Source organism: Callorhinus ursinus, unplaced genomic scaffold (assembly GCF_003265705.2).
Source record: "Callorhinus ursinus isolate GAN/ISIS: 27379988/994484 unplaced genomic scaffold, GSC_fseal_2.0 scaffold3, whole genome shotgun sequence".
Lineage (NCBI taxonomy): Eukaryota > Metazoa > Chordata > Mammalia > Carnivora > Otariidae > Callorhinus > Callorhinus ursinus.
The window spans coordinates 45525212-45552563 of record NW_027397065.1 but is presented as its reverse complement, the minus strand read 5'-3'; the positions used below and the strand labels follow the sequence as shown (position 1 = coordinate 45552563).

The window sequence follows — 27352 nt, the reverse complement described above, 5'->3', positions numbered from 1 at the left end:
CTTCGTGCATAGTAAGGCCTCACTAAATACCTGGAGAAGAGACAGCTGAGAGTCAGTGTTCAACATTTGATTAATACAAGTACAGGCAGATGTGAAACAATGTAGATAGACCCATACTACCTCTTGGTCAATTCTTTAATACCTAAGCACTCAAGAACCCCCAAGTTCTTAGAGCAATTCAGACTATTGGTAAACATTCAGCAGAGGTTGACAAAAGAATGTCAGCATATTGTTATTTCCATGTATATCCTAGAAACTAAATTCTTTTTATTTATTTAGAGAGAGTGTGTATGCAGGCATGGGGAGGGGCAAAGGGAGAGAGAGAGAATCTCGAGCAGACTCCCTGCAGAGCTGAACTCTGGGCTCCATCTCACAACTCTGAGATCATGAGCTGAGCCGAAATCAAGAGTTGGAGGCTTAACTGACTGAGACACCCAGGCGCCTGCTGCCCCCTGCCCCCCAACCCGACCCAGAAACTGTGAACCTAGATTTAGGTTTGAATCTCATCTCTGCTACTTACCTATGTGTTTTATAATATAAATCTCTTTTTCTGTGTCTTAATTTCTTCACATATAAAATGAGAATAAACTAACAAACATTATAAGCCATGGACTAAGTAAAAGTATATGTATTTAATTAATACATATTAATTATGTATTATATGTATGTATGGAAGGACTGATAATCAATGCACATCTGGAGTTCTAAGGAATTTCCTCAAACAAGGGAGTTTGAGGAAATAAGAACAGGTACAGGTTTTCTCTGTCTCATGAATATTAAATTGTTTGACTCCATCAATGATGAAATAGTTAACATCTTTGAACTCTCAAAATAGGCCAGGCATGAAGTGTTTTACATTCAAATCCCCCAAATCCTATGAGGTCGGTACTAGTATTATCCTCATATAGAGGTGGGTAAACCAAAGCTTGGGGAAGTTTTTAAAAACCAAAAGGTGAATAGAAATGAAGAAGAATGACTTCATGGTAAATCCCTGTTTTGAAACCAACAGTGACATGGTATTATGGAATGAGAAGGAAGTGGTCTCAACAATAATATTGAAAGATTTTTCTTTGCTGGAAAAACTGGGCTTCTCACAGTGATGGTACTTTCTTCCTGCTCGCCTCTGAATTCCGTACTAAAATAAAATCCCATTCAGAACAAAGTTATTGCAAAAGGTGGAGGCACTTCATAGGCTTGGTACTGGTGGAAGCCTAGTTCTTCGTCAGGATCCCCCAGATAAAGCCCTTTGAAATAGTGGTTGACATTTTCCTGTAGTAATTATTCATTTGTTAACACACCAGTTGCTTAAGAGCATTATTTTGCCAATGTCACTGTGTACAACAACCCTGGGACTTCTCCCCTGGTTATCCCAGAATTCAACCCCATTAATAAACATGCTCCGGGTGCCTGGGTGGCTCAGTTGGTTAATCGACTGCCTTCGGCTCAGGTCATGATCCTGGAGTCCCAGGATCGAGTCCCGCATCAGGCTCCCTGCTCAGCAGGGAGTCTGCTTCTCCCTCTGACCCTCCCCCCTCTCATGTGCTCGCTCTCTCTCTCTCACTGTCTCTCAAATAAATAAACAAAATCTTAAAAATAAATAAATAAATAAACATGCTCCAAAATCAGCTGGCTTGCAGAAGCATCCCTTTTATAGCAGATCTGCACCATAACTGTTGGAAATTACCTGATGATTAATGTCATCTAACCCAGAGAACTATACTGCAATGAGGTTCAGGATTTATCGATAAATATGATAATAATCCTCTATCTTTGTTTCCATCAGTAATTAGTGTAGTTCATGAGGGAGCCCTTGAAACCTTGTATAAGCAAGGTTTATCCCCACTGGAATAAATAACAGCCATATGTCACCATTTAAAAGGTAATTGGAACATTTCATTAGAAAGTAATTGAAAAAAAGATTTAATGCCTTATAATAAATAATCTTGATAAATACCATTGTTGGCAGAGATATCTGCACCATGTAAAGAATTTGCTTTACATCAAAATATGGTATATGTTATATATCTTTCTTGGATTTTTCTGAGAAGCTTTTACTTACTTTGTTGTGACTGAGTAAAGAAAAGCATATTATTATACTGTGATTTTTCCTTTGAGAACAAGACCTTCTCTTTATGGCCACATACCTTTACTAGTCTCATGGTTTGCCTTGCAACAAGACTCTGGTTTATTCTCTATTTCTCAAATGAAAATCTCTTATGTGTATGAACAGAAATGTTTGGAGCAAAGTCCTGAGAGACCACAATTCTTGGCTGTGAGGTCTATCACTTTGGCTAAATGGAGATGATGACAGCCAAATCTCTTAGGGTTGTAGCAAGCATTAAATGGGATGAGACACATAAAGGATTTAAGCCAACACTTGGACTACAAGAAGCACTCAATGAATATTATAAATAGTACTATTCTCATCTACAGTGTCTTCCTACCCTGCCTCTTTTAAGGAAAGATTCAGAGTTCTAGGGTGAGTTTTTATTTAAATTGCATGGTAAAAGCAGAAGTAAATGTAAAAGCATGTTTTTGTCTTCACTTTCATTTGTTTTGTGATAAAATTGACAAACACACGAGAAGAGAGAAATGTGCAATATTCTCACCACCAGCTATAGTCATTGCTAAAGTGGACTTCTAACCCCCACCTGCTGCACTAGAGGCTCTGAAGTAAAAACAGATCAAGACTCATTGCCAGAGTTGTGCAACTTTGTCAGCTTCTATATACATTAAAACCATTCCATTTAGTTCTTCAACAAACTGAGATGAAGAGCAAAATAAATCCCAAAAGTCCATAGGCCGATTGAAATTAAAGCATACTTTTAACAGGGAACCAATTGAAATATCAAAACAGTGGCAGAAGAGAAGTATGTAAGATCTTTCATCCTGTATCTCCACTAATCAACCAGGCTTGAGAGCTTTTCTTCTCCCACTTTCACAACCATATCATGGTAGAATAGGCCACACCTCTGCTGAGCACTGAATGAACATATATTTTTTGGTAACAGCTCTGTAAAACATCTATTAGAATCAGCCTTACCGGAGTGCCTGGGTGGCTCAGTCGGGTAAGCATCTGCCTTCAGCTCAGGTCATGATCCCAGGGTCCTGGGATGGAGTCCCACATCTGGCTCCCTGTGCAGTGGGGAGTCTACTTCTCCCTCTCCCTCTCCCCACCCAGCCCAGCTCATGTTCTCTTGCACGTGCACTCTCTCTCCCTCTCTTAAAATAAATAAAATCTTAAAAAAAAAAATAAAGCATCAACCTTACCTTCATTGAGCCAGTTGAGGCTCAGAGAAGCTCATTACGTGTCCAAGATCACACAGCTACTGAGTGGAATGTCAGACGCCAGAATGTGTGTTTACATACTCTGCTTCTTCCAGTGCAGTGCTTCTCCAGTTAGGAAACAGAAAGCCATGGGACAAACTCGACACATCTTCCTGGACAGTGTTTGGCCTAAAGATTTTGAGGGAGAGTCCAAGTAATTTAACCAATGATGAATTAAATCATTATTTTTCCATTACATAGAGATATTATATGCTGCAGAACACTAAAGCATATAACTTTTTAAGCTGACTACAAAAGACTTCAAAGAAACACTGGCCTTTCGGTGAGTCCTGTGCACCATGGGAACTTATTCATCTTCTATGATAATTGCTAATTGTTATGATAATTGTTTTGAGAAAGCTACTTGGAAGCCAAGAAGTCCTGGTTACTGGAGGCTCACCTCTGAGAGTCAGGGACTGGGTGGCCTTGGGCAAACCTCATCTGTTCACTAGAGATTTGACCACATAATTCCCTGGACCATGGGAAAGTCCAAAAACATAGTAGGTTTTCTATGTAGTGGTAATGATCATTATTAGACATTCACAAATCATTCTGAAACATGCCTTCAGGTTTGGTCAGCCTCCAGTACACATACAGTCCTCTAGCTCACCAGACTGAGCCTGAGACCGAACCATTGGGCCTCTCTCCACATTGCTTTCAAATACAGTTTCAGGCTTCCTGTGTTACCAGTTTAACTCAGAGAAGATCCTTGAATGGGTTGTGAAAAATTGCAAAGTATATAGGCTAGATATTAACCAAATTGTTTATTTCATGGCAGGACCAAAAATAGAAATTTTCAATTAAAATAGACACCATTTACTTCCGTTTTCTTTTTTTTTTTTAAAGATTTTATTTATTTGACAGAGAGAGACACAGTGAGAGAGGGAACACAAGCAGGGGGAGTGGGAGAGGGAGAAGCAGGCTTCCTGCTGAGCAGAGAGCCCGATGCGGGGCTCGATCCCAGGACCCTGAGATCATGACCTGAGCCGAAGGCAGACGCTTAATGACTGAGCCACCCAGGCGCCCCTACTTCCATTTTCAATGAATGCATTCATACCATCCAAAGTGTCTTTTAGCCCAAATAAGTTACTCCGTAAGTTTTATTATAATTACTTTTCTTCTAGAGCCCTAAAACTTTATCTTGTTACTCTAACATTTGTTCATTCTTGGTAAATAGAGGCAGTTTTAGGGTGGCATTTAAAAGTTTCGTTTCTGGTAATAGAGCTGTGGTTGGAATACCCTCTCTGCAACTTCCTCCTAAAATTGTTTCAGTTAGCACAGTGCCTAGTACATAGTAAGTATGCAATAATTTTTAGCTATAAATTTTTATTAAATAGCTTTTATAATATTAAGCTTGAATGAAATATTATTCAATGTGAGGCATTCATTTTCACTTTTCAGCCTGGTTAGAGTGAGGTAGCTCCCCTATTTTGGTTCCCACAGATAGGGATTCCTATACAACATATAAACAAACACATGCAGAGTATTCTTTAGGATGTCTCTGAGTGTCTACATCGAGGGCGGACAAAAATCATCATCACCCCTCGACTCAAGGGATCTCTGGCATTAGAATCTTATGGCAGACAATACATTCATTTGCTATTAATCTTTCAAAATCTGTATGCCAATGAGAAACATGATTTGTTTTTTAGCACTGGGACAAGTACGCTTTCATTTGTTCATCTAACCCTCTCAGTGTATACGGGAGAGTGGGTCCCCACAACGAGCTAGTGGTAAACCTGGTAACAAGAATCCACTCCTGGTCCAGTGCTCCTTTTGGAGCTGCACACTGACTTCAAAACTAGAAATTTCCTTTCAAGGGAAGTCTAATAAATAACATTTGTTGATTCCTTAATTTTCATTTTTAAGTACAATTGACAGCCTAGCTCTGTTACACACAGAGTCGGGTTAGTTGCATGGGTCATTAAATGTTCTGAGAGCATTCGGTCTTATTGGGAAGACTTGAACGTTATTACTGTCATTTAATGAGAAGTGGGAATGTGGAAATGTACATCATTTCTTTGATTTTCAAATCAATTCTTTAGTTTCTATCTCACATGAGAAAGAATCTCTCAGTGGGAACAATGGGAGGGCACAGGAAGAACTATGGAGAGAGTTCCTGGAACAGGCAGTTGTGATAGCTGCAGTTTCTTATGCCATCACCCTCGAAACCCGAGCTTCTGAGAAATACGATTGGCTACACAATCCAAGCTTCTAACCACCACCGTTCGGAAGCCCTTGTTAGACGAAGGCACAGTATTTGTGATCAGTTTTTACCCTCGCAAGTCACTGATGGATTCTATAGAATCTGTCAAGATTTTCCCCCCTCAAAGTGATTGACATTTTAGTAAATCTTTTAACAGTGCACATCTTGGATTGAAATTACCCTTGGCATGCAGGCTTTTTGCAAAGGCTGTGATATTGCCACTGTGTAAACCAGGATGCCTCTTGTGGATGGTGAAGCGTTAAGAACGCCAGAGGTGATTAGAGATGGTGAAGAAACGCGATCACCCATCCTAACCAGTTTAGGAGGGAATGAATAGGTGTGACAGAATTTTTATCTGGATGACTACAGTAATAAAACTAGCACTTGTGCCCAGTTTCTGTGTACCGTATATTGACTAAGGCGTCACCCTACATTTCCACATGACAGCTTCATAATAATCCTTTCAAAGACAGATTGTTATCCCTACTGAACGCCTCAAAAACACCCTGCCCCTTTTCCAAGACTGAACATCCAGCAGATGGTGGTGCTTGGACTTAAATCCTGATACTGAATCTCAAGCTTTAAACCACTGTATCGGGGTGTGTGTGTGTGTATTTCATATACTATATTCCTTCCCAAGAGATTTAGATGAATATATTTCTGGGTGGGGTGGTGGGAAGGAGAAACTGTGACCTCTCATAGAAAATCTAAAAGGTAACATATTACAAGGGGCAAAATATGGCCCTACCAGCACAAATACAGAATGAGGTGATTACCAGCAAAATGGGTCACACACTGAAGGTTTTGTTTTTGGTTATTTTTTTTTCTGATCTTAACTCAGTATGAGATAACACTAAGGTGACCACAAAGGTGTCATTAGGCTGCACCAAGTGGTCCAGAATCCTCCTGAGAAAGTAAGGGGAGAGGCTGGTTCTTTTGGTCCTGAACCTTGCTCACAATGTAACAGGAGCACTGTATTCAATGATAGGTAACAGAATCTAAGAGGGACAACCATTCAACAGCAAGGTATTGAACAGCAGGCAGAATCCTTGATGCTAGACATAAATCTAGTGGAATGACTGCCCTTACAGAGCTTAGTCTACAGGAAAAGATTAAATCAAACAGACTAATTATTACAAATTGTGTTCAGTGGCATGAAGGAATGTCACTGAGTGATGGAAGGGGTCAGAAAAGGCCTCTACAAAGAATTGGGATTTAAATGAAACCAAACACACCGGGAGGAGATTAGAGGATGGAGCAGGCAGACCTCCCATCTTCTCCAAGCAGGATGCACAGGAGGGTTGTGCCAGTATATTCCTGGGAGCATCTGCTGAAGATTTTCCTTGGCCCAGATAAAGAAAACCTCAGAATAACTAGGGTGCTTGTCTTTATAAATTTGGAATATTAACCTATAAAAGTACTAGATTACATAGCCAATTGTAGAATGAGGCTTCCACCCGATAGGCGGAACTACTTCTCAACAATCACAACCGTGGAATATTATAAAACCTACTGGCTAGGATTCCAGGGGCCTGGATTTGATAAACAAGTCTTTAGGCACGCGGTCTGGACCATGACATTTCACCGCTCTGAGGCTCCATGGCCTTTGTTCACAAACGGAGCTGGTACTGAATACCAGATGGAACAAAATAAAAAGCACCCAATGTGCAGGGCATACGGTATGCATTCACTAATGGTATGTGAATCTAAATCTGTCCCTGGAACAGGACGCTGGGCTTTCGCTTGAGGCCTCTGAGGTTCCTTTGAATCACACTATATAAAAGCTTAATTCAAAAATACAGGATGAATCACAAGGGTTGCAGGAGAATGAGGTCAGAGGGAGCATTTTGCATTTTTTTTTCTTAAGAGAGCAAGAGCGGGGGCAGGGGCAAAGGGAAGGGACAAGCAGACTCCCTGCTGAGTGAGGAGCCTGACCACGTGGGGCTCCATCCCAGGACCCCAAGGTCGCAACTTGCGCCGAAGTCCAATGCTTAACCAACTGAGCCACCCAGGTGCCCCACATTTTTAAGCTAAAAACTGAAGAAGCCGTAGTGTTAAGCATGATGGTAACCAATACCATGCTCTAAGAGTTGTCTGGCATCAAAATGTCAGTCAGTATTAAATATACTCAATATACTTTAAACATACTGGCCCATTATACTGATATAAGTCAAAGTTCACCAAAGTGGCTGTTGGTTCATTAGTGTTTATCAAACACACAAGTAAAATATGATGCAATTTTTAAAGCACTTTTCTTGAAATAGGAATTCAACTTTGAGCTCTTGAAGATTTCAGAGAGCCCGTAAACTTAAGATCAATGAAGAAATTGATCAAGAAATATACACACTCCTTGAGTAAAGAATCCCACTGATTTGCTAAAGTTTTATATATACAGTGTTATCACATCAGCAACACAGAAATACAGCTGGCCAGGGAAGTACATTGGACCCCCAGAGTATGTACTGCAGGTCTTCATTTTATCAAGTATATTAACTCAGTTGCTGTCTCACAGCTTGGGTTGCTTTTCAACCAGAAGCAATACCACAACCATTCTATTCCCATCAGTGGGATGGTAGCATGCCACATTAAAGTTTCTATACCTCTAACACACCCAGAGATCTGCTAAGTCAATCTAAGCCAGCAGTTCCCAGCCATCACCACATAGAGAAATTTTTTTAAATATATAGATGCCCTGGCACTTTAGTTTGTGTGGGATGTGACCCAAGCTTTGAACACTCCCCATGTGATTCTGACTCAATTGAAATTTCTCAGCCATGGCTTCAACCAATTCAAGAGTTCCCTCAAAGCAGCCACTATAATGAACAAAAATACTACCAACTTGACAAACCCCACCCACCAGCTTTTTCTAAATTATATCTCTTTCAAACATAACTTTTGCTATTTCATTTTTTCCCTCAAACTGAGAACATGCACAGTAATCCAGGTATTGGTGTTAGTGGGAATATGCTCTTTCTGCAGCGAGGCTGGCATTAACCCTCCTCTGTTTGAGTTACCACATATATTACTTGGTTTTTATGATGTTTTGAAGGTCGCTCCCCAAAGTAACAAAAGCCATTGTCTCCATTCTCTGAGGATGGGAGCAAAATATGATCTAAAAGCTTGTCTAGGTTTGGAAGTGATTAATGTAGATTCTTATGATGAAGGAAATGAAAACGAGAAATCTGGATAAGTAATCACTGTTTCCACAAAAACAATTTCAACAAAAAATGAGCTTGAAACGGAGAGAACAAACTGATAATGCCAGCAGCAAATAAATTATTCCCTGAGTTTTAAAAACAGACCTTGTGATAGCATTTAAAGTTTTGTAGGGTTTTTGATTCATGACACTTCTGAGTGTAACCAAGGAAGAAAGGAACACGGTTGCCGCACCATGTTTTACAGGTACTTGAACTGGAATTTGAGTAGAGAAGGAAAGGTTACAAATGAATGCAGAAATGTGGCCAGACAATGATGGTTCAATAAAGAAAACATTTCTCCAGGGCTTCATAAACCTAGGAGACACAACCACATTTCTTGTTGTCATATTCCCTGGGCCACACAAGAGCTGTGAAACCACCTCAAAGAGCAACAGAGTCTGGGCACTTTGGAACTCTGGTCTGGAATTTGCTTTGTCTCTGGCTATAGAAAGAGAACATTTCAGAGGAAATGTTCACCGTGATAGGATGCCACCATCGTTACTTAGCTGAGACAGCCAGTTCTTGCAGTGCACCTGATTAGTCTCACCAGTCAAAACGAGTCCACAGAATCTAACTAGGTTTTCAAATGTGTCTTCTGCGTTGCACACAGTACCCTTAACTCAGCATTACAGAAATATACTGCCAACGATGATCAAACACAACCTCCCACATTGCAGTCTCTAGCCCCACACGTCCGCATTTCCACTTGACATCTCAAACCCCCTCAATTTGAAATATCTTTGAGTCACTCCATCATCAAATCTAAGTCACTGTCTTCTCCCACCTGGATAACTCCTGTCTGCTCTCTTTGCAACTTCTTGCCCCCCCATATCCACTCTGTAGACATATATGTAAATAATAAATATATCTATCTATCTATCTATCTATCTATCTATCTATCTATATAGTATTAGGGTTCTCTAAATAAAGAGAATCAAGAGGAAACATATATCCTATATTATATCCTATATTTGATGTATTATAAGGAATTGGTTTGCACAATTATGGAAGCTGAAAAGTCCCAAGATCTGCAGTCAGCAAGCTGGAGACTCAACAGAGTCCATGGTGTAAGTTCCAGCCTAAGGGCAGGAAAAGTTCCTTCTTAGCCTTCTTGTTCCATTCAGGTCTTCAGCTGATTGGATGAGGCCCACCCACATTAGGGAGGGCAGTCTCCTCAGTCTATTGATTTAAATGTTAATCTCATCCAGAAACACCCTTGCAGACTCAGAATAACGTTTGACCAACTGTCTGGGCATACCACAGCCCAGTCAAGTTGATGTGTAAAATTAACCATCACCGTCATTGTTGCAGCATGGACATTTGATCATGTTGTCCATTATCTTTTTACTCCCCTACGTCACCTCTCCCTTTTAAATCCTTTATTATCTCACCATATTCTGCAAGGCCCTGCCTGACTTACCTCTTCTTATTAATACCACATTCTCTATCAGCCTTCTTAGAATTTCTTTTCAGACAGACCTGTACCTCTGAAACAAATAATACATTATATGTTAAAAAAAAAAAAAAGAAGAAGAAGAAGAAGATAGGAAGGGAAGAATGAAGGGGGGAAATCAGAGGGGGAGATGAACCATGAGAGACTATGGACTTTGAGAAACAAACTGAAGGTTCTAGAGGGGAGGGGAATGGGGGGAGGGGTTAGCCTGGTGATGGGTATTAAGGAGGGCACGTACTGCATGGAGCACTGGGTGTTATAGGCAAACAATGAATCATGGAACACTACATCAAAAACTAATGATGTAATGCATGGTGATTAACATAACAATAATAATAATTTAAAAAAACGATTTTGTCCTCAAAGTCTTTAGGCATGCTGCTCCCCCTGACACACTCATCTTTCACCAGGCTAACCCCTTCTCATCCTTCAGGTGTCAGCATAAAGCTTTCTAGGCTCCAGCTCTTCCATGACCTGGTCCGCAACTATAAGGTCCTTATAACTTCTCCATCAAGGACTCTTCACTGCCATAAACAAGTTGCTTAATGTCTCTCATCCTCATTAGCACATAAACCCACTAAGGCAAGGATTAGGACTATCTTGTTTACAACTGTGACCCAAGCACTTTGCATATACTAGGAAATCAATAAATGTTTGTTAACCAAATAAATGAGTCAACTCCTAATGGACCTTCAAGACCAACCCAGACTCTACCAGTTTGGGATATAGGCCATTTCACTGTGTCCCCTTAGGCTGAGAGTAATAAATGTTTATTAAATATGTCACCAATCTCTACACTGCAAAAGAAGTGTTGATTCAAAAGAATGTTTTGTGATGGTCTGACTTGCCTTTTATAGAAGCAAGCTTCAAAATAGTTTTGCTCTAGAGGACAGAATATCACTGCTTTTCTGAGAGAAATGGCCTTCAAATGAGAATATCCATTCCATTTCTTAAATCTGCAGAGCAGAACCTAGAATATTCTGCTTAGATTTTTCAACTCAGGATTTAAAGACAGAGCTATCTCTAAAAATTCAGAAACTTCATTGGTAAAACCTAAATTCCAACTGCAGATATGAGGGGCTTCAATTCAAAGTAACTCACTCAACTTAAAAGTAGATCCTATATAATCAGAAAAGCCCACATGTCTCACTTTTTACAGGTGCTTATTTTATTTCTACCAGTTTCTGTACTGGAAGTTGATTCCACTGAGTACAGTGTGTTCAAGTCAAAGCAGCCATTTAAAACGGGATGATATGGGGTGGATTTATATTGTACCAATTCAGCTAAGTTAGAACTATGTTTCCTGGAATTCCCTTCACTGGGTTAGCATGGCTGCCTGAGGCTTGGAGGGTGGGAGGTAAATAGAAGGTATATTCCTTTTATCCTGGAAAGTCGGTGCAGGGCACCAGGTACTGTTGGAGGTCACCTGCAGGCTCACCTTCTTAGTGTGGGGCAGCAGCCAAGTCTTTAACACCTCCAACTCATGTGCCAGCTCCATGCTTTGCTTCATAAAGAAGGGCAACAGCTTTTCCTCCACTGAATCAGAGCCTTTGAACTGGTACCTGTGACAGTCTCGTTACCACTTCTTCCTGGTGGGTTCTAGCTCATCCTCTCCCCCACTTCACATCCATCTTCCCTTCCTGACTGCCTGTCCTACTGACTTCAGACCCAGGATCAGCAACAAAGTCACATTAAATTCCTATATGTACCTATATATATTTTATTCACAGAGGTTCCCTTTCTCTGATTGAACTTTGATTAATAAACTTCTAGACAGTTTTCTAGCAAACTGGCAACCCTTAGACCAGATCTGGCTCTTAAAAGTTGGCACATTCATGGTATAAAATAGTAATAAGCTACGAAGTTTTAAAGTTGAGGTGATTTCACTCTACAATTTCAATTTCCATCTTCTTTTGAAAAATCAGACACTTGGACCTCTAGTGCAATAAAATGGTAGGCTAAGTACCCTGAGCAGCCTACCCACTGAAAACAACTAAAACTACAACATAAAAATATCTTTAAAATATTTTAAATGTGTTGAGCTGGAAATTGGGATTTTTCAGAGTCCAAGAACTAAAATAGCATGGGAGCCTAGAGAAATAATCTGAGCATTGAGTCCAGCTATAGCTTTACAGGCTTTGCTAAACTAGATGAAATTCAGCTACATGTTTAATGGGAGCAAAACAAATCTCAGGGCCCACCTGAAGTGGGCAGTCTCATTAAAGATCCCACAATGAAACTTGGACCCCAATGTACCAAACCCTCAGTATAAGGACAAAATATAATTCAACCTAGGTAGTCTTCTCCACCCCAACCCTTCCACCCAGAAGATTGCAGGGAAGTTATGTATTTTGTTTCTTGTGGTTTTATTGTTATGTTAATCACCATACATTGCATCATTAGTGTTCCATGATTCAATGTTTGTGCATAACACCCAATGCTCCACGCAGAACGTGCCCTCTTTAATACCCATCACCAGGCTAACCCATCCCCCCATCCCCTCCCCTCTAGAACCCTCAGTTTGTTTTTCAGAGTCCATCGTTTCTCATGGTTCGTCTCCCCCTCTGCTTTACTCCCCTTCATTCTTCCCCTCCTGCTATCTTCTTCTTTTTTTTTTTTTAACATATATTGCATTATTTGTTTCAGAGGTACAGATCTGTGATTCAACAGTCTTGCGCAATTCACAGCACTCACCATAGCACATACCCTCCCCAGTGTCTATCACCCAGCCACCCCATCCCTCCCACCCCCCCACCACTCCAGCAACCCTCAGTTTTTTTCCTGAGATTAAGAATTCCTCATATCAGTGAGGTCATATAATACATGTCTTTCTCTGATTGACTTATTTCACTCAGCATAACACCCTCCAGTTCCATCCATGTCATTGCAAATGGCAAGATCTCATTCCTTTTGATGGCTGCATGATATTCCATTGTGTATATATACCACCTCTTCTTTATCCATTCATCTGTCGATGGACATCTTGCCTCTTTCCACAGTTTGGCTATTGTGGACATTGCTACTATAAACATTGGGGTGCACGTACCCCTTCGGATACCTACATTTGCATCTTTGTGGTAAATACCCAGTAGTGCAATTGCTGGATCATATGGTAGCTCTATTTTCAACTGTTTGAGGAAACTCCATACTGTTTTCCAGAGTGGTTGCACGAGCTTATATTCCCACCAACAGTGGGTTCCACATTCTCCACATCCCCGCCAAAATCTGTCGTTTCCTGACTTGTTAATTTTAGCCATTCTGACTGGTGTGAGGTGGTATCTCATGGAGGTTTTGATTTGGATTTCCCTGATGCCGAGCGATGTTGAGCACTTTTTCATGTGTCTGTTGACCATTTGGATGTCTTCTTTGGAAAAATGTCTGTTCATGTCTTCTGCCCATTTCTTGACTGGATTATTTGTTCTTTGGGTGTTGAGTTTGAGAAGTCCTTTATAGATTTTGGATGCTAGCCCTTTATCTGATATGTCATTTGCAAATATTTTCTCCCATTCTGTCAGTTGTCTTTTGGTTTTGTGGACTGTTTCTTTTGCTGTGCAAAAGCTTTTTATCTTGATGAAATCCCAGTAGTTCATTTTTGCCCTTGCTTCCCTTGCCTTTGGCGATGTTTCTAGGAGGAAGTTGCTGTGGCTGAGGTCGAAGAGGTTGCTACCTGTGTTCTCCTTTAGGATTTTGATGGACTCCTGTCTCACATTTAGGTCTTTCAACCATTTGGAGTCTATTTTTGTGTGTGGTGTAAGGAAATGGTCCAGTTTCATTCTTCTGCATGTGGCTGTCCAATTTTCCCAACACAATTTGTTGAAGAGACTGTCTTTTTTCCATTGGACATTCTTTCCTGCTTTGTCAAAGATGAGCTGACCATAGAGTTGAGGGTCCATTTCTGGGCTCTCGATTCTGTTCCATTGATCTATGTGTCTGTTTTTGTGCCAGTACCATACTGTCTTGATGATGACAGCTTTGTAATAGAGCTGGAAGTCCGGAATTGGGATGCCGCCAGCTTTGCTTTTCTTTTTCAACATTCCTCTGGCTATTCGGGGTCTCTTCTGGTTCCATACAAATTTTAGGATGATTTGTTCCATTTCTTTGAAAAAACTGGATGGTATTTTGATAGGGATTGCATTGAATGTGTAGATTGCTCTAGGTAGCATTGACATCTTCACAATGTTTGTTCTTCCAATCCATGGGCATGGAACATTTTTCCATTTCTTTGTGTCTTCCTCAATTTCTTTCATGAGTATTTTATAGTTTTCTGAGTACAGATCCTTTGCCTCTTTGTTAAATTTATTCCTAGGTATCTTATGGTTTTGGGTGCAGTTGTAAATGGGATCAACTCCTTAATTTGTCTCTCTTCTGTCTTGTTGTTGGTGTATAGGAATGCCACTGATTTCTGTGCATTGATTTTATATCCTGCCACTTTACTGGAAGTTATGTATTTTGAATCTCAGCACCGAAAGGAAGGGAAAGAAAACATTTCTCCAAAGTTTGGTAACTCCAAACTAGCCCTCACTCTGATTTATAACCTGACTGTATATTACCTGGGTGGTTATAAAACCTCAAGCCAAGAAATTAGTTTACAGTGGGCCCAAGCTGACAGTGGCACCAATGATTGATGGAAATAAATGCAAATACTCTCTAGAGAAAAGTACCCTAAATACAGGGCTCAAGTAATTTCTGCAGATGAAGAAAAATATGAACCCACAGTTGAAAAATATGAAATACTCAAGTAAGGCACCATGAGCAAGAAAGCAAGCAGGAAAATAAGACAGCCAATGCAGACCCATGGAAGCTTCCAGTACAGGAATTACCAGAGAAAGAATATAAAATAAGTATGTTTACTGTAAGTGAAGAAACAAAAGACTGAATTGAAAGAGTAAAAGATAAGGATAGAAGAATGACAAATTAGAAAATGAACCAAACAGAATTTTCAGAAATGAAAATATAATCTCAAAAAGTAAAACTTCTAATGGATATTAAGAGAAATAGATGAAAAATAAATGAACATGAAAATTATCCAAAAGCAGGGAGACACATATCACAGGAATGCTGGAGTAAGAATGTCTAATCCAAGTTTCAGGATGAGAAGAGTAAGAAAATGGAACAAAAACAATTTTCAAAGAATATAAGCTGAGTATTGCCCAGAAGTGATGAAAGACACAAAACTACAAATTTAGAGTAAAAAAAAAAAAAAATCAGGTAGAATAAAGTGAAATCCACATCTAGACACATAAGAATAACATACCAGAGTACCAAAGATAAAAAGCAGCAGGAGAGAAAAGAATCAAATAGAAGTTCTAGAACTGAAATTAGACTGAAAACTGACTTCTTAACCACAACTGTGAAAACCAGAATACAAAGGAATAATATCTTCAGTACCTCAGAGAAAATAACTGTCAAAGTAGTTGTGCATCCAGCTAAAATCTTTCCCACAAAGGAGGGCACAAAAATTAAAGATTTTTTCCGGAAAAAAAAAATTAAGGATTTTCCCCAGCAGACCCTCACTGAAAGAAAATACCAAGGATTTTTTTGATGTTAAAAACAAAGACAGTTATATGATCTCACTCATATATGGAATTTGAGAAACAAAACAGGATCATAGAAAAAGGGAGGGAAAAATAAGATGAAATCAGAGAGGGAGACAAACCATAAGAGACTCTTAATCATAAGAAACAAACAGAGTTGCTGGAGGGGTGGGGGGATGGGGAACCTGGGTGATGGACATTAAAGAGGGCACGTAATATAATGAGCAATGGGTATTACAGAAAACTGATGAATCACTGAACTCTACCTCTGAAACTAATAATACACTATACGTTAATTGAATTTAAATAAAAAAGAACTTCAATCATACAGAAAAGTTCAGAGATTAGTAAATGAATCCCCATTTACTTTTAGCTCAGATTTAACAATTATCTCAAGTTCATACATTGTGATGTATTAATTATGTAATATTTTTATGTCTAAAACAAAGGAGATTTTAAGATGACAGAATAAGTGAAGAAAGTACAAAATACATGGACATGTAAATAAACATTGTATCAGCAGTAATCTTGATGGATTAAAGAATACAAAGCAAAATATATAACAATAGCACATAAATCAAGAAATAGTGAATTTGGGCTGTTAGATTTAAAAAGAAAATCCATTAAAGACTCAATATTATTAAGATATCAACTCTCCCCAAAACTGATTTATGGGTTTACAATCCCAATCAAAATCCCAGCAGGCTTTAAAGATTCATACAGAATAGGAAAGGATATAGAAGAGCCAAAAGAAAAAAAAAAAGAGAGCCAAAAGAATCTGTTTTCCTTTTACAAAAGTTAAAGGACTGACACTGCCTGATTTTAAGACTTATTATAAAGTTATGGTAATCAAGACAATTCGGTATTAGCATGAGGCTAGATAAACAGAACAGAATAGACTTTAGAAATAGATCTACAAATAGATGATTAATGGACTTTCAACCAAAGCACCAGTGCTCTTCAATGGGGAAAGGGTTATCTTTTCAGTAAATGGTGCTGCAGCAACTGGATAAATCTACTGGGAAGGATAGAACCTCAATACTATTCTTAAAAACTAATTCAAGATGTATTATAAATCAAATATAAAAGCTAAAACTATAAAGCTTCTAGAAGAAAACATAAGAGCCTACCTTTGTAACCTGGGGTAAGTGTTGGTTTATAAGAGATGCCACAAAAAGTACTAAATAAATTCATCAAGAGTCGTTGTTAAGAAGGGGGGGCAGGGAGAAAAGAAAAGAAGAGAAAAGCCTAGTCATGGAGTGGGAGAAAAAACTTGATATATACCATATACTATTTATCTATCTGAAAAAGAATTTTTACACAAAATACATAGCAAATCAATAAAAATACAAATAACCCAACTGCAAAAAAGTTGGGCATAAGAATTAAACAGATCCCTCTCAAAAGAACATCTTTGGGATGCCTGGGTGGCTCAGTCAGTTAAGCGTCTGCCTTCAGCTCAGGTCATTATCTCAGGGTCCTGGGATCAGGCCCCGCATGGGGCTCCCTGCTTAGTGGGGAGTCTGCTTCTCCCTCTGCCCCTCTCCCCACGCATGCACACTCTCTGGAGCATGTGCACACTCTCCTTCTCTCAAATAAATAAATAAAAATCCTTAAAAAAAAATCTTTGAATAGCCAATAAGCAAATGAAAAGCTGCTCAACATAATTAGTCATCAGAAAAATGGAAACCGTAGTAAACTACCATTTTTAAGCCATCAGAATAGTTTTACTTACATCAGTATTGGTGGTAGGAATGTAAAATTGTGCAACTGTCTTGGAAAACAGTTTGACAGTTTCTTACTGTATTTTTCTACTGCTATGTAGCATATTACCCTAAAAGCTGAAAGCAAGAGACATTTATTAGCTCACAGTTTCTGTGGGTCAGAAATCTGATTGCAACTTAGTGATGATGCCTCTGACTCAAGATTCATTGTGAGGCTGCAATTAAACTGTTGATTCAGAGCTGTATCTCTTCAAATACTTGACTTGGGGAGGATCTATTTCCAAACACATTCCTGTGGTTGTTGGCAAGATTCATTTTCCTGTAGACTGTTGGATTGAGGGTCTTGATTCCACATAGTCTAATGGGCTTCCTCAGTTTCTTAGTTTCTCCATAGGACAGCTCTCAAGACGGCAGCTGGTATCCTTCAGAGTGGGGGAAAGAGAGCAAAAACCCAAGATGGAAGCCATAGCCTCTTTATAACCTAATCTCATAAGTGACATGTCATCACTTGTCATAGTCTACTTGTGTAGAAGCAAGTCACTACAACCAGCTCATCCTAAGGAGAAAATCACATAAGGGCATAAGTATCAAGAGGCAAGGATCATGAGGGGCCATCTTAGATGCTGCCTTATCAAACTTATTAAACACACACCTATCCTATAACCTAGTTATTCCACTCATAGCTACTTAAGAGAACAGAAATCTTTGTTCTCAAAGAGATCTACATAATAATGCTCATGGTAGTTTGTGCAAAAAAGCCCCAAACTGGAAACGACCAAATATTGAGTAACAGGAGACTGGATAAAGGGTACAGACTTTCAGCTGTAAGCTGTAAGTTCAGTAAGATGAGTAAGTTTTAGAGTACAGCACAGTGACTATATAATAATGTATTGTATACCTGAAATTTGCCACAAGAGTACATCTTAAATGTTCTTAGAACAGTGGGGGAAAAGGAAAATCTGTGAGGTGATGGATGTTAATTAGCTTAACTGGGAGCTTCATTTCACAATATATATGTGTATCAAAATGTCACGTAGAGAAGAACTACAAAAACAACCAGAGAACAATTAACAAAATGGCAATAAGTACATACCTATTAATAATTACTTTAAATGTAAATGGTCTAAATGCTGCAATCAAAGGACAGAGTGGTAGAATGAATAAAAAAATAAGACCCATCTATATACTGCCCACAAGAGACTCACTTCAGACCTAAAGACACACACAGACTGTAAATGAAAGAATGGAAAAAATAAATTCCATGCAAATTGAGGCAAAAAAAAAAGCAGCCAAGGTAGCAATATTTATATCAGACAAAATAGACTTTAAAACAAAGACTGCAACAAAAGACAAAGAAGGGCATTACATAATTATAAAGGGGTCAATCCAGCAAGAGAATATAACAATTATAAATATCTATGCATCCAACATAGGAGCACCTAAATATATAAGCAAATATTAATAGACATAAAAGGAGAAATTGACAGTAGGGCACTTTAACACCCCCACTTATAATCAATGGATAAATCATCCAGGCAGAAAATCAAGAAGGAAACAGTGTCTGAATGACACATTAGACGAGATGGACTTAACAGCTATTTACAGAACATCCCATCCAAAAACAACACATGTTCTTTTCAAGTACATATAGAATATTCTCCAGGATAGATCACATGTTAGGCCACAAAACAAGCCTCCATAAATTTAAGAACACTGAAATTCTAGCATTCATCTTTTTTGGTCACAATTTCGAGTATAAAACTAGAAATCAATCACAACAAACAACTTGAAAAAATACAAACATAGGGAAGCTAAACAACATGCTACCAAACAGCCAATGGGTCAATGAAGAAATCAAAGAGGAAATCAAAAATACATGGAGACAAATGAAAATGAAAACACAATGCTCCAAAATCTTTGGGACACAGCAGAAGTTCTAAGTGGGAAATTTATAGTGATACAAGCCAACCTCAAGAAATAAAAGCCTCAAACAATATAACCCTACACCTGAACTATTTAGAAAAAAGAACAAAGCTCAAGGTTAGTAGAAGGAAGGAAATAATAGAGATGAGAGCAGAAATAAATGAAACAGAAACTGAAAAACAAAATTGATAAACCTTTAGCTAAACTCATCAAGAAAAAAAGGACACAAAAGAAATCAGAAATGAAACAGAAGTAACAAAACCACAGAAATACACAGGATTATGAGACTACTGTGAAAAATTATATGCCAACAAATTGGACAACCTGGAAAAAAATGGATAAATTGCTAGAAAAATACAATCTTCCAAAACTGAACAGGAAGAAATAGAAAAGCTGAACGAAATGAAATTGTATCAGTAATCAAAAAATTCCCAACAAACCAAAGTCCAAAACTAGATGGATTCACAAGGTGAATTCTATGAAACATTTAAAGAAAGTTAATACCCATTCTCCTCAAACTATTTCAAGAAACAGAAGAGGAAGGAAATCTTCCAAATACACTTTATAAGGCCAGCATTACCCTGAATACCAAACAGACAAAGACACTGCAACAACAAAACAAAAACAAAAACAAACAAAAAAACTACAGGCCAAAATCCCTGATGAACACAGATGCAAAAATCCTGAATGAAATATTAGCAATCCACGTTCAATAGTATGTTAAAAGGATAATTCATCATGATCAAGTGAGATTTATTTCTGGGGATGCAAGGATGATTCAGTATTCACAAATCAGTCAATGTGATACACTACATCAATAAAACAAAGAAGAAAAATCATCTTATCCCAATAGATGGAGAAAAACATGTGACAAAATTGAACGTCTGTTCCTGATAAAAACTGTCAGTGAAGTGGTTTTAGAAGGAACATATCTCACCATAATAAGGGCCATATATTAAAAACCCACAGCTAATACTATCCTCAGTGGTGAACAACTAAGAGCTTTTCCTCCAAGATCAGGAAAAAAACAAGGATGTCCACTTTCACCACTTTTATTGAATATAGTACTAGAAGTTCTAGCAGAAGTGGTCAGATAAGAAAAAGAAATATAATGCATCCATATTGTAAAAAAAAAAAAAGAAAAAATTGTATGATTTGCAAATGACATGAAACTGTACATAGAAAATCCTAAAGACTCTACCAAAAAAACTACTAGAAGCACAAAACAAATTCAATAAAGTTTCAGGATACAAAATTAATATACAGAAATCTAGTGGCTTTTTTGTATTTATTTTATTTTATTTTATTTTAATACTTTTTTATTGTTATGTTAATCACCATACATTACATCATTAGTTTTTGATGTAGTGTTCCATGATTCATTGTTTGTGCATAACACCCAGTGCTCCATGCAGAATGTGCCCTCTTAGAAGAGAAATTAACAATTCCATTTACAATTGTGCCCCCCCCCAAAAAATCTAAGAATCAGCTTAACCAAGGAGGTGAAAACTATACTCTGAAAACTGTAAAACACTGATAAAAGAAATTAAACATGACATAAACAGAAAGACATACTATGCTCATGGATTGGAAGAATTAATATTGTTAAAATGTCCATACTATCCAAAGCAATCTACAGATTTGGTTTTGGTGCAATCCATTTGAAAATACCAACAGCATTTTTTGCAGAGCTAAAAGAAATAATTCTAAAAATTGTATGGAATCACAAAAGACCCTAAATATTCAAAACAATCTTAAGAACAACAAAGCTGTAAGCATCATAATTCCAAATTTCAAAATACACTACAAACCTGTAGTATTCAAAACAGTATGGTACTGACACAAAAATAGACACATAGATCAATGGAACAGAATAGAGAGCCCAGAAATAAACCCATATTTACATGGTCAATTAATCTATGACAAAGGAGGCAAGAATATACAATGGGGAAAAGACAGTCTTTTTAATAAATGGTGCTGAGGAAACTGGACAGTTTTATGCACAATAATGAGCTAAACCACTTTCTTACACCATACACAAAAATAAACTCAAAATAGATTGAAGACCTAAATGTGAGACATGAAACCATAAAAATCCTAGAAAACATAAGCAGTAATTTTCTTGAAATCACCTTTACTGACATTTTTCTAGCTATGTCTCCTCAACGCCAAAGAAACAAAAGCAAAAATGAAACTATTGGGACTATGTCAAACTAAAAAACTTTTGTACAGAAAAGGAAACCATCAACAAAATGAAAAGGCAACTTACTGAGTGCGAGAAGATATTTGGGAATTATATATCTGATAAGAGGTTAATATCTAAAATATATAAATAACTTATACAACTCAATACCAAAAAACAAACCCAAAATAATCCAATTTAAAAAATGAGCAGAGGACCTGAATGAACATTATTCCAAAGAAGATATACAGATGGTCAACAGTCATGTGAGAAATACTCAGCATCACTAATCATCAGTGAAATGTGAATCAAAACCACAATGAGATATCACCTTACACCTATCAAAATGGCTAGAATCAAAAAGACAATAAATAACAACTGTTGGCAAGGATGTGGAGAAAAAGCTAAGACATTCATGAAGATCGGTGTAAGAGGATTTGCCTTATGAAATAAAAGACTTTAAAAGTCTTTTAAAACTGTAATAAGGAAGCTAAAATAACTACTTATTGTCACAGGGATAGACAAATAGAATAGTGAAACAGACTAGAAAGCCCCCAAAGAGACCCATAGTTATATGGCACTGCCATATGATGGAGCCAAATAAGGACTTTTCAATGTATGATGAGATTGTGCATCCGCATCTGTTTCGACCCCAACCTCAGATCATACACAAAAAGTAATACCTGATGAATTAGAGATTTAATGAAAAAGCAAAACTTGAAAGTCATGAAAACAGTATATTATATCTTTATGACCTCAATGTATAGAAGGATTGCTCAAATAAGACACAGAAAACACAAATCCTAGAGAAAAGATCATAAATTTGTCACCATTAAAATGTAAAACTTCATTCTTGATAAGACGCTAAGCACAGAGTGAAAAGACACAACCACAGACTCAAAAAGGAAATTGTAAGCACGTAGAACTGCTAAATAATTATTTTTCAGAATATAAAGTACTATTAAAATTCACACACACAAAATAACAATAAAAACAATTAAAATGGCCAAAAGACATGTCACTGAAGGAGAATCCCAAATGGTTTACAAACAAATGAAAAGATGCTTAACTCCATTACTAATCTGGGAAATGCAAATTTAAAAGACAATAGCATCCCATTTCACACTCATTTCATACTAAAATATTATCAAATGCTAGCAAGAGAGTAGAATGACCAGAACTCTATATAATACTAGTGGGAACTGTATACAATACACTCCTGTGCACAACTTATATCTAATAAAGCTGTAGTTACACATACCCTAGGAGCCAACAATCCTGCTCTTCACATATGCATCCTAAAGAAAATTACGTTTGTACCAGGAACCACATGCAGAATATGCACAGATGTACTGTTTATGGAAACAAAAACCTGGAAGCAACCCACATGTCCAACAGAGGGATGGACAAATCACAATAGAGAATGCCAAGGAGACTGAATAAATTACAGCTATGTGCTACAGCATGGAGGCATCTCAGGAATATAATGTTGAGGTGGGAAAGTCACTGGAGAATACCTAAGTAGGACTGATTGTTCTATACATCAAGTTCAAAAACACACAACGGTAAACAATGTATTGTATGAGGAGGCAAACCTGTAGTGGTATTATAAAGGGAAGCAAGAAAACAGTCAACACAAAATTCATAATAGTAGTTACTCTTGAGGAAAGGAAATGGTGGGAAGAGGAAAAGGAGCTCAGGACATGACTAAGGTCATCAGTAATCAGCCAAATTTAGAATAGAAGCTGCCCCCTGTAGAAAGCATTTCCATCACTTGCCATGTATTATTGTCCAGAGACTGTTTTCCTCACAGCTTCCTTATGGGTCACTAATTTACAGCACCTGTCTCGTCTTTGTGGGCACGTGAGCTTATGACCTTTGCTTTAGAACAGTGGTTCTCAAAGTGTGGTTCCAGAACCAGCAGCTTCAGCCTGCCACAAGTGCAAGTGTTTAGGCCCCACTCTGGATCTACTGTATCCAAACTCTGGGGTCGAGGCCAGCAGTCTGTGTTTTAAGAAGCCCTCCAGGGGATCCTGATGCTCACCTTCGAGAACTCTTGCTGAGGACCTGGCCCAACCCCAGGGCCTCCCTGCCTGGTCATTATTCCATTCTGAGTCTTTTTCAGTCCTGCCGTAAGAGGGCTGCACTCTCTTCTAATGGAAGCAGTATTCCTTGCCAAGAGCCGGCAGGACCCTCAGCTGCCCTCCATCAGAAGGGAGCCTCCTCCCATTTTTTTTCTTGCTCAAGGCCATTTTAGCCATTGTGCTGTGACTGGTTATCTAGGGTCAGAAGTTGACATCACAGGAGCATTCCTCCTGCTCTGTGCAGGCCCCACGGGGCTCTTGTAGGAGCTTTTTTCCACAATGGGAAGATGAAAATTAACAGTAAGGAATATCTATCTTAACAAACTATTAAGTCTGCCTAACAGCAAAAGACATTAAGATAGGCTGGGAAACAGTTACCTTTCTGTCTCTACTTCCAGGAAATTGTCATTTCTACCTTATTGTAGCTTTTCACAATAGCAGACAGTTTCAGAGTAGCTCCCTTTCTCAGCAACTTAGTACTTCCAAGGCTGAGAGGGGGAAAAAGACAGCAGTCATTCTGAAGCTACTTCTCTGGCCCGGGAGCCCTCCTGCTGATCTTAGAGCCCACAGAAGTGAACAAGAGTAAGTGAATTCTAAGGCCCGTCTGAAATGCCAGTACTTCATCTGATAAAGTTCTCCTAGCTCCATACATTTTTTTCTACATCAAGCTCTTTTTTTACCCCAGCTCTCTTTCTGTATGAATCATTCAGTGTGAGTGCTACATACCCAGTATGGACACATTCACCGTATCCTGAAGTTGATGTTACTGATGTCAGTTAGAGTTTGAGAAATATTGCGTACTGGGAAGTCTGCACCACTGAGCCATACGCAGTACTGACACCCTACCCTTACTGACAGATACTGGTTTTGGAAATACAGGCACTAATTCCATAAAAAGGTGGCCTTGAAGTGCAAAGAACAGGGTGAAGATATGATAGGGAAGAAGTCCAAGTTTTCTGGAAGTGATAAGATGTAGTAGATAACATACTGGCTACACCTGGGTTCAAAGCTTGCCCCTGCCCTTTTACTAGGTGTGCAACCCTGGGCAAGTCTCTTACCTTTGTGTCCCTGTGGGCACAATCACGACTAAGAGAGTACCGCAGTCATAAGACTTTTGTGAGGATTAAATGAGATAGTCCATATGAAGCACCTGGTGCCGTGTCCACCACCTACTGAGAAGAGAAGGGACATATTCCCAATGTACTTCAGCAAACAGACTCCTGTGTGAAGTACACGGGCAAAAAGTAAGAATGAGAGACGAAATGTGTGAGGCCCTCGAGCAGTCCAGGCGGGGGGTGAGTGAGTACACTGAGTAGGGCGAGGTTGTAAGTTAACTGGTCAGATGAGAGAGGGAAGAAGGGGAAAGAGAAAATGGCGTGAGGACTGTCACCTGGGCAGGGTGGATGACACAGCAGCACCGTTGAGAAGAAGGTGAACAAAGTTGGAGCTGAGCAGAAATCTTACCGGAAGGGAAACTTACACCATAAGGGGAGAGGTATCCACCTGAGTAAAAACTGAAGATGTTAGAAAATGCAGGATAAACTGTGTAAGCCAGCCAGACTTCATGGGAGAGAAACAAAGGAAATAGCACAAAAGCAACCTCATGTTTCAAAAGTGAGAGGATCAAGAGCATGGGAGGAGCTGAACTGAGTTGGATGAAGGTCCGAGGCAAGACTGCACTGCACAGACGTCACTCCCTATTGCTCCAGTGTCAAGACCCTCCCCCCTTGTACTGATGGTTTCGTGAGAGGAACCACATGCAAATGAAGTAAAGCATAATTAGAGGCAGAACCACCCCAGCTCAGCATCCCCTTGGTGAAGGTCTTGTGAGGAGCCAGTAGGGAAGAGGGATTTTTGCCATTACAAGGGGTGAGGTCAGAAAGGAAAGAATGATTTCAGCAGAAGCTCAGGCCGGTCTTTCACCAGAACTATAGACCTGTCGTTCCTCTTTGGGACTCTGGTTGAGTCACTGCAGGGGAAATGCAGACACCAGTGGAGAAGTGTGAAGAGCTAGCTGTCTCTTGGCACCTGTGGGGTGCCAAGTGGTGACTTGGGGTAGCTCAGTGGTGGTGTCCCTACTGGTCAGCTCTTCCTGCCACTTACTGAAACCCAAGAGGGTTGGTAAGGAGTGGTGGAAGCAGAACAGGGAGCCGGCAGTTGGCAGAGAGGATGTTGTTCCTCGTTAACATGTTCTAAGCATCTGGAAGTTGGGGACACACAAATAAAACACAGGAAACTCGTCTGAATCAGAGCCGTTTGAGAGCCATGCTGAGTCTGTGCTTCCTACATTAGGATACCTCCTTTGTGAACAGAGAAAAGGATCTTCATCCACGGCTATTTGACAATAATATTAAAATCAAGACTATTCAGGGCATGGTTAACATTTTTCACATTAAATGCGTTAGGCAAAGATCTTTCTAAGGAGTATTAGCCTGTTTTGCCATAATTAACATGGAGTTTAGCTGATTCACCTTCTCTCCTTTTTTAATTACATATAAGAAAATCCGCTCTTTGGGCGTACAGTTATGTGAGTTTTCACAAACACAGAGGGCCATGTAACCAGCACTGCAGTCAAGATACAGAATAGTTCTATCACCAGAACCTCTCCTTCTCATGCTGCCCCTTTGCCGTCAAATCCTTTACCCTCTCCATCCCCCAGCAACCAATGATCTGTTCCTCTCTTCTTTTGACAACCAGTTGAGTAAGGCCTGAAATTTCTTTATGATTTGCTGGTATACTAACAATAGTGACAGCAGTAATGGCAATAGTTAACACATATAATGCATTTCTAATGTTCCAAGCACCATTTGAGGCCCTTTATAGATGAGAAAACTGAGGCTTTGAGAACTTTTGGAAAGGGACGAAGAGTCTTGCCAGGGTTGCAGCGTGGCCTTCCCAGGGCTTGAGTCAGGCCTGCCTAACTCCTACGTCCCTTTTTTAAACTCTATCTGATTCTGCTTCTTTCGACAAAGTAGAAGGAATATCTACCAGTTTTAGAAAGTGCAGTTGAGACTCGAGATCACCTTACTCCAAAAATAAAACTTATGTAAGAATTTGGCTAATTATACCAATAAAGCAATAATTGAGTAGGTGTAAGATAAAATGAAGCCAGGATCCTAGAACACCTTTCCAGCAATCTTTTCAATATGCAATGAAGATAAGGCCCAGATAGGTTACTTCCTCCCTGAAAAACTTGACCAGGTTTGTAAAGCAAAGCTGGAAAGATTTCCTGATCAAATACTGAAATGCCATTTTGTGTCAATGCTCTGAGCAGCAACTGCTTCTCAAATTTACCAAAAAAAAAAAAAAAAAAAAAAAAATTAAATGAGGTTTTTAATCTTCACCTTGTGGGTATTTCAGGTTGGAGTCCCCCACCCGGTCTCTTGTGATGGAGGCCCCCAAAGGAGTCGAAATCAATGCAGAAGCCGGCAATATGGAAGCCACCTGCAGAACTGAGCTGAGGCTGGAGTCCAAAGATGGAGAGGTAGGGGTGAGACGGACGTAGGTCCAGAGAGACACAGCGCCAACAAGCCAACCTTCCCCACAACTTTCCCAGACTCCCTTAGCACCAAAGTGGATCCTGCATTTCTAACAAGAGGAGCCAATCAGAAGGTTTTATGTCCGGAACAAATATGTCGAACAGCACAGTTATAAGCCTAACCCACAACATGTAAGAGTGATGACTCATTATTTGTAAAGTGCTGAGGTAATAGCATATACTA

The 27352-nt window shown here is 39.1% G+C and overlaps 1 protein-coding gene and 1 long non-coding RNA gene across 3 annotated transcripts in view; one reads left to right on the top strand and one right to left on the bottom strand.

Annotated features, from left to right (window-relative positions):
- Positions 1 to 27352, bottom strand: part of LOC112820144 (uncharacterized) — a 133051-nt gene that overhangs the window by 15184 nt on the left and 90515 nt on the right. The window contains exon 2 of the long non-coding RNA XR_003207060.2: positions 3271 to 3456. This is a non-coding gene — a long non-coding RNA (uncharacterized lncRNA). The remainder of the gene's footprint in view (positions 1 to 3270; positions 3457 to 27352) is intronic.
- The window catches only part of SGCD (sarcoglycan delta), a 965947-nt gene that overhangs the window by 928611 nt on the left and 9984 nt on the right, over positions 1 to 27352 (top strand). For both annotated transcript variants that reach the window (XM_025867162.2, XM_073890571.1), the window contains one exon: positions 26991 to 27114. In XM_025867162.2, coding sequence (XP_025722947.2) covers positions 26991 to 27114 — 124 coding nt within the window. The remainder of the gene's footprint in view (positions 1 to 26990; positions 27115 to 27352) is intronic.